At 42.4% G+C, this 13,796-nt stretch overlaps 1 protein-coding gene across 1 annotated transcript; it reads right to left on the bottom strand.

The window, feature by feature from the left end:
* Window positions 1–235: 235 nt before the first annotated feature.
* Window positions 236–10,846, bottom strand: nf2l2 (Nuclear factor erythroid 2-related factor 2). The gene is made up of 5 exons (NM_001139807.1): window positions 10,720–10,846; window positions 3,458–3,733; window positions 3,035–3,127; window positions 2,461–2,643; window positions 236–1,869 (listed from the first exon to the last, which is right to left on the bottom strand). Exons 1-5 carry the CDS (start codon window positions 10,759–10,761, stop codon window positions 619–621), a joined length of 1,845 nt encoding a protein of 614 aa, NP_001133279.1. The 5' UTR covers window positions 10,762–10,846; the 3' UTR covers window positions 236–618.
* Window positions 10,847–13,796: the final 2,950 nt, after the last annotated feature.

The following is a 13,796-nucleotide window of genomic DNA, read 5'->3' as shown; positions in this document are numbered from 1 at the left end:
AAAGGAGACGAATATGTGTGTATTTACATGGCTTTGTTTCATCGATCTCCAATATTCTGAACCTGTTCTCTCCATATATTCTAGTGAGTCTATTGAGAAAATCCTAATTAAACGGGGATATCTTTACATAAATGCACTGAAAGTCTGTTAGTCTGAATACCAACTACTGAGAAGTTAGTAGGAAAGGCGTACATTTCTGAATCGGCCTAATTTGAATAGTAAGCAAGAGACCAACTGACTAAATGAACTGTTTATTTCATTAAAAAGCACAAGAGTCAGGACATACAAAGGAAATGGAGCTGCAAATCAGCAGTGAAGTTTATAAAACAGACTTTGAAGTAACAGTGATTGCAACAATATAATTAGCATACTAAAAACATGATATATACAATACACATTTTCATATCTCAAAAGCAAATTATGTATTTACAAACAATATCAGGGGAAAATAGAGACCAGTACAAAATAACTCAAATATAATTAAAGATTCAAAAAGAGTAGGCAAAAACTATATAACAGTTCTGCTGTTTTACTAATGCTTAAAGCCAAGCAACTACAAAGTTATTCTTTGCATAGTATTATTACTAATGCTGTACCATGTAGTAAAGCAGAGAAGTGCTAGCTGTCCTTTTTCTTGATAAGTGTCTTTTTAATGCGGGGGACGAGGAAGACTGTGCCATCGGTGGTCTGCTGGAGGGAGTACTCCAACGGGGAATAGGGCTTCCCATCCTCGTCCCTCAGCAGACGGAAAACCTCCAGGTACAGGGTGTTAAGCTCTTGCTTCATCTTCCGCAGGCTGCTGTCATTCTTGGTCTTCTCTGTCTGCAGTCGCTCCTTCTCCTCCTTCAGCGAGTCCAGGTCATATTCCAGCTCCGTGATGTTCTCCATTTTGCGTTTGCGGCAGTTCTGGGCAGCCACCTTGTTCTTGCCCCGCCGGCGGATGTCTCTGACCAGGGCCAGCTGGGCTTCGTTGAGCTGGTGCTTGGACATCATCTCGTTGAAGTCATCCACAGGCAGGTCGATGATCATGTCCACGGTGAAGGGGATCTGGAGGGCCTTGGCTCGCTGCTCGTCTCTAGAGAGACGCTTCTCGGAGCGCCTCCTCTTCTTGTCTTTAGTGAAGGGGGGTTCACTGTGGCCAGTCTCGTCATCTGGCTCAGTCTTGCCATGTTTGGGCTTTTTGTCCCGCTGCTGAGGTAACACAGAAAGAGGTGTCTGCAGGCCATCTGGTTGGAAAGACAGTGAGAACATCTCAGAGTAGTCAGACTGTGCACTCCCAGGGTTACTGTCCATCTCATCCATGTCTGAATCGCTGTAGCCACCAAAGGAGCGGTCCCCATACATGGATTTCTCAGGAGAGCTAGAGTATGAGCTTGCCTCCACAGAAACTCCTGAATCAGAATCTGGACATTCTGTAATTATCTCAGGTTTGTTGTCTCTGTCAAATGTATCTCCAGGAGAAAGGTCCTGTAATTCCATTGGTGTAAAAGTAGGCTTGTTTGGTATTTCTGCCAATGAGTTACCTCCATTTCCTTGGCCACAAGGTAGGGTGACACTGGTCACTTTTGTGTTGACAACATCTGGGTAAAATACGTCACAGAAAGTGTCTGCACTGAAATGAGTATTGAGGTCTGGAGCCTTCAGGGTCATCTGACTGAGATGGTCCAGTGGAGCCATGTTGGGAAAGCTCTCCTCAAAGGTGTTGATGAATTCAGGTGGGCAGACATCTTCTGTGTTTGATGCCACCTCTTCCAGGTTGGACAATGGGTAGAAGCTGTAGTTTGGATCCTGCACCTCAGGGGTGGTGTTAGTGGGCAGATATCCTCCGGTCTGCTCCCGTGTGTCCTCCATTTCCATATTCAGACATTGCTAGAAAACAAGATTCAGAAGCATCAAAACAAATCCAGTAACCCATGCCGTTAATTAGACATCAAGATGTAACGTTAATGTAATATGCAGTATAGAACCATCATGTCGATTAGCTGTTGTTCAGTTTTTACTAATCATTTATTAAACCTTGGTTTCAAACCTTTTTATTCCCAATAGTAGCTGAAACTTTCCACAGGTTCAATATTGCAAATAAAGTGGGATTCCTATATTGATTAACATTTTTTGCATGAAATTACACATTGTATTTGTACTGTAAGTAAAGTATTTTATTTCTTGTTTCAATGCTACTACCTTCACTAACTGCTTAGAAGCTATTTTATGTTCTACTAAGGACACAAGCAGCTTCACACCATTTGAGGCTTTCCCTCCCACTGCTTGGAGTCAACAGTGCTATGTGGGAACCTGACCACAGTGAGAATTAGCTGAGTAGTATCTTCTTCCGCTGTGTCCCATTCAAACACACAAAACAAAAAGGTGAGTATGTCCTCTCATGCATACCTGGCTGCTGCCATCCATGCATTCTTTGAGTGCTTGTTACACCATAGAGGCGGTAGAATATTCGTATTGTACCTGCAGCTCAGGGAGGGACAAAAGCTCCATCCAGGCCTGCTCCAAATCTGGGGAGGTCCTTTGTGGGGGCATTGGGGCTGGGAGTAGGGGCAGCAGGGTCAAAGCTGGCGGATCAGATTTCATCATGATGTGGCTGCTGTTGGGTGCTGGAGCTACGACGGCGTCCAGACAGGAAGAGGTAGTCTACAACACAAACAAGGGAGGGAAACACTGTAAAAGACCGGTACATACAACATTATATATTGTTCATTAGAAACTGGGTGGTTTGAACCCTGAATGCTGATTGGCTGACAGCCATGGTATATCAGACAGTATACCACGGGTATGACAAAAAATATATAATTACTTTGGTAAGCAGTTTATAATAGCAATAAGGCACCTCTGAGGTTTGTGGTATATGGCCAATATACCACGGTTAAGGGCTGTGTCCAGGCACTCTGTGTTGTGTTGTGGCTAAGAACAACCCTTAGCTGTGGTATATTGACCATTTACCACACCCCCTCTGTCCTTATTGCTTAATTAGAAATCGTTGTAAGCATATTTGTAAGGTAATAGTGAAAGCCTGTATTCTTACCTCAGTTGCCTCTACCAAAGGAAATGTCTCTGCCAGCAGTTGCATACATTCATCAAATGACATGGCATCCCCATCTACAGTGAAGCTGACATCCTGAAAGCAAAGATTCAAAGCACTTCAGGTTTTCATCTAAATTCCCTCTATTCTAACACTGCATCCATTTCAACATTGTGTTTGAAAATGCCTGATTTGCTAAAGAACAGGTAAGAATTTGAGCAGACAGCATTGCGCTACCTTAGACAAAGCTCTCCACAGAGCAGTTTCTAAACAGCCAAATCCACTAATGCAAAACTACAAAGCCACCTGTGTTTCCCTAATTACAGTGGATGAGGTTGTTACCTAGCTACAGAGCAGCTGCACCCCCCAGGGAGGGGAGTGGCCAGCCCCTGACATGACTGACAGCTGTGTGTGTGTGTACGGTACCTGTATGAGTTGAGAGGGTGCGGCGGAGGTAGCCGTCTGCAGTGGCTGTCCGCTGGTTGCAAGGCGGGGCACAAACTCCCCCGTCTCCTCATCCAGCTGCAGCTGAGCAAGCAGGGCCTTCTCCTGCTCCCTCTGCTGCTGCAGCCTCTTGTCCTCCTCCTGTTCCCTCTGCTGCTGCAGCTCGTGCTCCTTCTGACGCTGACAGTAGTCAAACACCTCGCGCCCCGCACCCAGATCTATGTCCTGCCTCCACAGGATGTCGATCAGGTCTATGTCCTGCCAACAGACAACAAGTTAGACCGGAACTCACAAAGCACCACACAGACTGTGACCAGATGAAAAGGAGACTGAGGAAGAACAAGGAAGCGTTTCCCTGCTGTGAAGGAGTACGGCTACTGTCTCTCTCTCTCTCCAGTGCCACGCCCCGTCCCTCTGGGTGTCTGACGACAGCAGTACTAGCAAGAAGCAGTATGAATAATAGATGCACTTCTCCATTTCCCCAACTGCTCCTGAGTGGCGCAGCGGTCTAAGGCACTGCATCTCAGTGCTAGAGGCGTCACTACAGACCTTGGTTTGATTCCAAGCTGTATCATAACCGGCCGTGATTGGGAGTCCCATAGGCCGGCGCACAATTGGCCCAGCGTCGTCATGTTAGGGTTTGGTCGGGGTAGGCCATCATTGTAAATAACACTTTGTTCTTAACTGACTTGCCTAGTTAAATAAAGATAAAATATATATATATTTTAATTCACCCACAGAGGAGACGTGCCTCTCAGCTGGTGACTCTCTTGATTAGTCTCAATCAAATAAATCAAAGGACAGCAGGTCAAATGTAATACCACTAGCTCAAAAACCAATGAAATCATTGATCACTCTGAGGTGAAAAGTTAATTGATACAACTTAAAATTAAAATGGAGTTTTACGGAGTAAAAACAGAGTTTTACAGAGTGGCTGCGTTGCTGAAAACATTGGATGCCTTTTCCAGAGATAGCTAGAAAACCGAACCTTCTGCGCATGCGCATAATTATTTACTTTACAAATGTTTTCTACTTTTTATTTGATAAACCACACTGCACCATATTACTGTATTTTGATAAACATATTCAGCTTGAGATCTAGCAAGGAAGGTTTGGTGCAAATATGTTCAGACAAAGTTCTTACTATGTCCCCTCTGGTGTATACAGTAGCAACACCACTAGGACCTCCTAGTACGCTGCCTGTTCAGTCAGGAATGTGCAGAGATAAACTGTGCTGGTCTCCCCTGGGGCCCATCTTAACATCTATTACTCAGACCTTATATACAGAAGGAAACATTTCACAAAGGACTTGTGAGATTGCATTAACCCAACGTATTAGGTCACAAGGAAAGCTCTGAGGATGTGCCTATTTGTTGCCTAAAAGAAGGTCAACGATACTTTCAGAGAGACTGGGACACATAAACAGAACAGAGAGGATGTAAAGAGAGACAGATCAGATGACTAACAAAGTGGAAGGGAGTGCAAAGAGGATGTGGTGTGGGAAAGATTTCAGAGCTTGGTGTAGATTTCGACATAGATAACTCTTGTAAATGGAATGAGCAGAAGTAATTGAGTTGTAACTTTGTGGCCCAAATCAAGTGTTAAACATGGCCACAAAAATCCCCAAAACAATGTTTAATTATATAATTCACATGACCTATTATCTTTAAATTCTGAAATAGTTATAACAAACATTCTCTCTCTCTCTCTCTCTCTGCAGTGCAGCTGAGAACTCTTTAACCCTAATTGCCTCATGGGTGTCGCGTCAAATCCAGCATTAATCCATGACCACTAAAACCTTTAAAGTCACAAGGTCTGGTTAGGCCTGTAAGTCTCGCTATTAATCTTGGTCTGGGTAGTGAGTACACAAAACCATAGGTGATACATTATGGCTCTGGAGAGGATGAAGAATGGCCCACACAACCACCCACAAATATCACTTACAGTCTAGAAGAGTAAAGAAATCTTGAAAAATAGGCATACAAAGCCTTATTATTTTCAAATCAAATCTTATTGGTCGCGTACACAGATTATTAGCTACAGCAGTGCAGTATAATGTCTAGCAAATACAGTACAGATAACCTATAAATCTAAACAAGAAATCAAGAAATGTCAGAACGAGTCCAATTATCAATCCAATATAGATATATTAGAGTGAGCAGTGTCAGAATGCAGAATATAAATATGTGGTGTTTTTAGACAGTATATAATTCGGGTAAATAAAATGCTTTATACAGTAGTAGGTATATTAGAATGGGCTATGCCTAGTTAAAAACAAAATGTGGTGAATACAGTATATACATACACAGTGAGTAAACAATAGTATATGAAGTGACCTATGTTCAAAGTTTCTACATACATGGGACATTTTATAGACACTTTCATCATACAGGATGGATTCATAGTGTCATAAAATATGTTATTGTAGAATCCCCTTTGAGGAAAAAAATATATGATTTTCCCAGAGCCTCTTTTCATGTTGTCACTGAAACTTCAACACCACTCAACATTCATGCAGAGATGAGTGATCTGTGTACATTCACAAATGACTGAATCCTCCCTTTTCGAGGCCCCTTTCATGGACTGTCTCAAAAAGAGGATGATGTAACTATTTGGATGAACAGCTGAATGACTTCAAGTTATAACTCAGTAACTATTTTGATATAAACTATATTGGTGGAGTGAAGTATTTATCCACAAAATACTTGTGAAACATACTGGTTAGTTCACTGATCTTTATGAATAGTATAAATGTACTAAGATACCATGTTAGTTACCTTTATCTGTCACTCAGAGGAGGTCTGGATTACAAATAAGGAACTGGGCTTGTAAAAATATATGATCCATTTCCTGGTCGATTCTGTAAATTAGTGTAAATAAAAACATTTTTCATGCTCAAAAATAATCTCTTTGTTTAAAACCAAACAGACAGACTTTGAGTAGCTGTATTTGGACTTCCATCTCAGAATGTGCAGCTACTCAAACAGAATAAAACAATTGTATTAGGTGAAGAAACAGCACTTTTAAAAACAAGCCAACCAAAGGAATTGTAAGCGCCAGTAACACAACAGGGCTGTGAGATAGAGTAAGGTTTCCTGGACACACATTAAGCCTTGACCAAAAAGCATTTTCGTGTTTGCTTTTAAATCCAGGACAAGGCTTAATCTGTGTCCAGCAAACTGTCCCAAAATGCAGCTCTGTGTTGTTTCATGATACATTGTTGCTTACCGCCCCTACTTGGGAGTCAGATGACTATATTTTGTGTCACAAAATAAACGCATCTGGTTAAAACAACTAAGTAGACTAAACTCAGGTTTAGTTTTAATCTAGGGGGAAACCTGTTATTCAGTTTATAAAACCAAGGTAGCAAGATGGCACAGTTTTATTGTCCCCCAACCAATTGTGCTATTGTGTGTCTTTTTTGGCGTTATTCGTTTTTTTACATGTCACCTTTATTTAACCAGGTAGGCCAGTTCAGAACAAGTTTTCATTTACAACTGCGACCTGGCCAAGATAAACCAAAGCAGTGCGACAAAAACAACAACACAGAGTTACACATGGAGTAAACAAACGTACAGTCAATAACACAATATAAAAATCTATTTACAGTGTGTGCAAATGTAGAAGAGTAGGGAGGTAAGGCCATAGAGGCGAAATAATTACAATTTAGCATTAACACTGGAGTGATAGATGTGCAGATGATGATGTGCAAGTAGAGATAGTGGGGTGCAAAAGAGCAAGAGGGTAAGTAATAATATGGGGATGAGGTAGTTGGGTGTGCTATTTACAGATGGGCTATGTACAGGTACAGTGATCGGTAAGCTGCTCTGACAGCTGATGCTTAAAGTTAGAGAGGAAGATATGACTCCAGCTTCAGTGATTTTTGCAATTCGTTCCAGTCATTGGCAGCAGAGAACTGGAAGGAAAGGCGGCCAAAGGAAGTGTTGGCTTTGGGGATGACCAGTGAAATATGCCTGCTGGAGCGTGTGCTATGGGTGGGTGTTGCTATGGTGACCAGTGAGCTGAGATAAGGGGGGCCTGAGGTAGAGTATCTCAAGATAAGCTGTAGACCTATTTACCAAGAGTTTTCATCAATATTCTTTGTAGCTGTCTATTTACCACCACAAACTGATGCTGGCACTAAGGCCGCACTCAATGAGCTGTATACGGCAATAAGCAAACAGGAAGACGCTCATCCAGAGGCGGCGCTCCTAGTGGCCGGGGACTTTAATGCAGGGAAACAAATCCGTTTTACCTCATTTCTACCAGCATGTTAAATGTGCAACCAGAGGGGAAAAAAACTTTACTCCACACACAGAGACGCGTACAAAGCTCTCCATCGCCCTCCATTTGGCAAATCTGACCATAATTGTATCCTCAGATTCCTGCTTACAAGCAAAAACTAAAACAGGAAGCACCAGTGACTCGGTCAATAAAAAAAGTGGTCAGATTAAGCAGATGCTAAGCTACAGGACTTCTTCAGATGGCATTGAGGAGTACACCACATCAGTCACTGGCTTCATCAATAAGTGCATCAATGACGTCGTCCCCACAGTGAAAGGAGCGAGACTTTAACTCGGAAGCTTATAATAAATCCTGCTATGCCCTCCGACGAACCATCAAAACAGGCAAAGCATCAATACAGGACTAAGATTGAATCGTACTACACCGTCTCCGACGCTCGTCGGATGTGGCAGGGCTTGCAAGCTATTACAGACTACAAAAGGGAAGCACAGCCGAGAGCTGCCCAATGACACGAGCCAACCAGACGAGCTAAATTACTTCTATGCTCGCTTCGAGGCAAGTAACACTGAAGCATGCATGAGAGCATCAGCTGTTCCGGACGACTGTGTGATAACGCTCTCCGTAGCCGATGTGAGTAAGACCTTTAAACACGTCAACATTCACAAGGCCGCAGGGTCAGATGGATTATCAGGACTTGTACTCCGAGCATGTGCTGACCAACTGGCAAGTGTCCTCACTGACATTTTCAACCTGTCCCTGACTGAGTCTGTAATACCAACATGTTTCAAGCAGACCACCATAGTGCCTGTGCCCAAGAACACTAAGGTAACCTGCCTAAATGACTACCGACACATAGCACTCACATCTGTAGCCCCCAGGTGGTAAGGGTAGGTAACAACACATCCGCCACGCTGATCCTCAACATGGGGGCCCCTCATGGGTGAGTGCTCAGTCCCCTCCTGTACTCCCTGTTCACTCATGACTGCATGGCCAGGCACGACTCCAACACCATCATTAAGTTTGCAGATGACTCAATAGTGGTAGGCCTGATCACCGACAACGATGAGACAGCCTATGGGGAGGAGGTCAGAGACCTGGCCGTGTGGTGCCAGGACAACAACCTCTCCCTCAATGTGGTCAAGACAAAGGAGATGATTGTGGACTACTGGAAAGGGAGGACCGAGCACGCCCCCATTCTCATCGACGGGGCTGTAGTGGAGCAGGTTGAGAGCTTCAAGTTCCTTGGTGTCCAAATCACCAACAAACTATCATGGTCCAAACACACTAAGACAGTCGTGCAGAGGGCACAACAAAGCCTATTCCCCCTCAGCAGACTGAAAAGACTTGGCATGGGTCCTCAGATCCCAAAAAATTTCTACAGCATGGGTCCTCTTTTACACTGCTGCTACTCTCTGTTTATTATCTATGCATAGTCACTTTAACTCTACCTACATGCACATATTACCTCAATTACCTCGACTAGCCGATGCCCTCACACATTGACTCTGTACCGGTACTCCCTGTATAGAGCCTCACTATTGTTATTTTACTGCTGCGCTTTAATTATTTGTTACTTTTATTTTTTATTTATCTATTTTTTACTTAACACTTATTTTTTTTCTTAAAACTACATTGTTGGTTAAGGGTTTGTAAGTAAGCATTTCACTGTAAGGTCTACACCTATTGTATTCGGCGCATGTCACAAATAAAATGTGATTTGATCCAATTTGATTTGAAGGTCAGCTACAGAACTACAAACACTTTTGGGTTATTATAACAAGCCTAAGGCTTAAGCCTACATATATTTCTCAATTTCACACAACCAATTTAACTCTAAAGAGGACCTGTGTAGTCTACATCATGGAAAAGAAAATAAACTCAATTCCAGGCTGGGCAGCCTGAGATTGTGCAATCAGTTAGTTGTATGGAGCGAAATAGGCCCAAAGATGGTGGATGAATAAAGATGTCTTACTGAGGCAGTTAACCATTGGAAAAATGGTCAAGTTTTTCCTATCTTTGTAAGTGGGCGTTCCCACTCTAACGTGAGCATGCTTTCCTCCATAATCTCTTACATCAAATCAAATCTCTTACATGGCTCACGCGAGAGAGGGCACGCCCACTTACAACAGATTTTATATATATATATATCAATGGGGAAACTGTCCAATAACAGCTGGCTCTGGGGTACTTACTGGCCCCGACCAGAACAAATGTGACTATGAGATGTCTCGCTTTCTCTACCGTCTACAGTCGGTTTATCGCCGGTTTCGTTAGGTTACTGGTAGGCCAATAGATGCCATCTTTACGGGAAAAACGCTATGGGGCTCTAGTGGCGCATGGGGGGATTCCGACGGCCAAAAAACAAGCGCACTGAAATGAAAAGAAAAAGACTGTCTGGGGAGATGTGTCGTCATCGTCACCTTGACATATGTTTTACTTGACAATAATTCCATCATTACACATGGACTTCGAAATTAAACGGATGTTTTACCGTTCTTTTTTTCGCCCACACGGAATTGAGTTGGATAAACCGGCCAGACTTCCAACCATGACTTTGCAGAATTTTCTATGAAGGCGTCTGTCGACTACAGCGCAGAGACAAACTGTAGAGCTACATGCAGTAGTAGCCTAATGTATTTACAAATGTCAAAACTACAGCACTAGAAGTTCACAAATATGATTATGATAGACTGTAAGAAAACATATTTACGATGCAGTCGTTTCATTTCATTAACTTACGAAACAATATCTTATGAAATAATATAAGGAGTAGTATGGGAAACACATTGAGTTGAACATGACAGTTTATTAATCAGGTAACATATGAACAGTTTTAATTAGCCTAATTTTATTTCAATAGTTTGAAATATCCAATAAAATATATTTTTTTCAACAATGAGGATATTGTCTAGCATTGCGTCAACAGGCTATAGGTCAACCTTGTGCTATAGTTTCACATAACAGCCTAAATATATTATATATAACAAAAGATGATTTACCTGTTGACTAGGACGAATTTTAGGTATCTCAATTTCCATCATAATAGAGAGTTGTCCCTTCGTAAAGCAATGTCCAATATATTAAAACAAATATTTATAATCCTTTAGACCTACAGCAATATAAAATGGTGGACTATCAGAAAGCAAGGAGTCCGGCGCAGCGACGTTTTGGCTATGAAGGAAATATTGCTTCTAATCGTATGAAAATGTACGGAAAAATCCAAGCAGTCTGATGGCCCTGCCCACAAGCTGCAGCAACCAGTCAAGGGCTCTGAGAGAGCTACGCTGGGATCGTCCCCCTCAATATCCTATTGGTCCATAAGACCAGTGTGTGCCTGTGCCCTGGACAGCCAATACAACATTTGCATAAGAGAGGAATTTGTTATGCAACCTTAAAAAAAATAGTTTATTCCAGTAACATTTACATAATCTCTGCCCTCATGGATTCATGTTTCTAGAATAGGGCTTTTAGCCCAATTTGCCAATTAGAATTGCATCTTGGTTGACTTTTTAACAAACATAAACATTACAGTTATTATAATGTTATTACAACAGCTATTACAACAATTGTCGGTAGGCCTAATGTTTAACAATTTGAGTCACATTTATCAATTTTATCATCCTGACAGACAAAATTACCCCAGTCATCTCATGCAGAATGCTGTGAAGATGCCGTGTATTTATGTACTGTAGGTTTACAGTGTCTTCAGAAAGTATTCAAATCACACCCCTTGACTTTTTCCACATTCTGTTGTGTTACAGCCTGAATTTAAAATACATTTAAACTGAGATTTTGTGTCACTGGCCTACACACAATACCCCATAATGTCAAAGTGAATTATGTTATTACATTTTTTTACAAATTAATACAAAATTAAAAGCTTAAATGGCTTAGGTCAATAAGTATTCAACCCCTTTCTTATGGCAAGCATAAATAAATTCAGGAGTAAAAATGTGCTTAACAAGTCACAAGTTCCTCGGCGTACACATCACTGACAAACTGAAATGGTCCACCCACACAGACAGTGTGGTGAAGAAGGCGCAACAGCGCCTCTTCAACCTCAGGAGAATGAAGAAATTTGGCTTGGCACCTAAAACCCACAAACTTTTACAGATGCACAGTTGAGAGCATCCTGTCGGGCTGTATCACCGCCTAGTTCCGCAACTGCACCGCCCACAACCACAGGGCTCTCCAGAGGGTGGTGCGGTCTGCCCAACCCCTCACCGGGGGCAAACTACCTGCCCCCCAGGACACCTACAGCACCCGATGTCCCAGGAAGGCCAAAAAGATCATCAAGGACAACAACCACCCGAGCCACTGCCTGTTCACCCCGCTTTCATCCAGAAGGCGAGGTCAGTACAGGTGCATCAAAGCTGGGACCGAGAGATTGAAAAACAGCTTCTATCTCAAGGCCATCCGACTGTTAAATACCCATCACTAGCACATTAGAGGCCGCTGCCCTATATACACTACCAGTGAAAAGTTTTAGAACACCCACTCATTCAAGGGTTTTTCTATATTTTTACTATTTTATACATTGTAGAATAATAGTGAAGACATCAACACTATGAAATAACACATATGCAGTAAACAGTAATGCAGTAAACAAAAAAGTGTTAAACAAATCAAAATATATTTTATATGAGATTCTTCAAATAGCCACCCTTTGCCTTGATGACAGCTTTGCACACCATTGGCATTCTCTCAACCAGCTTCACCAGGAATGCTTTCCCAACAGTCTTGAAGGAGTTCCCACATATGCTGAGCACTTGTTGGCTGCTTTTCCTTCACTCTGCAGTCCGACTCATCCCAAACCATCTCAATTTGGTTGAGGTTGGGGGATTGTGGAGGCCAGGTCATCTGATGTGGCACTCAATCACTCTCCTTCTTGGTAAAATAGCCCTTACACAGCCTGGAGGTGTGTTGGGTCATTGTCCTGTTGAAAAACAAATGATAGTCCCACTAAACCCAAACCAGATGGGATGGCATATCGCTGCAGAATGCTGTGGTAGCCATACTGGTTAAGTGTGCCTTGAATTCTAAATAAATCACAGACAGTGTCACCAGGAAAGCACCCCCACACTACAACACCTCCTCCTCCATGCTTTACGGTGGGAAATACACGTCTTACAAAGACACAGTGGTTGGAACAAAAAATCTAAAATTTCCACAGGGCTAATGTCCATTGTTCGTGTTTCTTGGCCCAAGCGAGTCTCTTCTTCTTATTGGTGTCCTTTAGTAGTGGTTTCATTGCAGCAATTTGACCATGAAGGCCTGATTCACATAGTCTTCTCTGAACAGTTGATGTTGAGATGTGTCTGTTCCTTGAACTCAGTGAAGCATTTATTTGGGCTGCAATTTCTGAGGCCGGTAACTCTAATGAACTTATCCTCTGCAGCAGAGGTAACTCTGGGTCTTCCATTCCTGTGGCGGTCCTCATGAGAGCCAGTTTCATCATAGCGCTTGACGGTTTTTGCAACTGCACTTGAAGAAACTTTCAAAGTTCTTGACATTTTCCATATTGACTGAACTCCAGGTCTTAAAGTAATGATGGACTGTCGTTTCTCTTTGCTTATTTAAGCTGTTCTTGCCATAATATGGACTTGGTCTTTTACCAAATAAGGCCATCTTCTGTATACTCCCCCTACCTTGTCACAACACAACTGATTGGCTCAAACGCATTAAGGAAAGAAATTCCACAAATGAACTTTTAACAAGGCACGCCTGTTAATTGAAATGCATTCCAGGTGACTACCTCATCAAATCAAATGTATTTATAAAGCCCTTCTTACATCAGCTGATATCTCAAAGTGCTGTACAGAAACCCAGCCTAAAACCCCAAACAGCAAGCAATGCAGGTGTAGAAGCACGGTGGCTAGGAAAAACTCCCTAGAAAGGCCAGAACCTAGGAAGAAACCTAGAGCGGAACAAGGCTATGAGTGGTGGCCAGTCCTCTTCTGGCTGTGCCGGGTAGAGATTATTACAGAACATGGCCAAGATGTTCAAATGTTCATAGATGACCAGTAGGGTCAAATAATAATAATCTCAGTGGTTGTCGAGGGTGCAACAGGTCAGC

This window comes from Salmo salar, chromosome ssa21, assembly GCF_905237065.1.
Source record: "Salmo salar chromosome ssa21, Ssal_v3.1, whole genome shotgun sequence".
Lineage (NCBI taxonomy): Eukaryota > Metazoa > Chordata > Actinopteri > Salmoniformes > Salmonidae > Salmo > Salmo salar.
The sequence above is the reverse complement of the archived record's forward strand: the minus strand, read 5'-3'. Positions and strand labels throughout refer to the sequence as shown.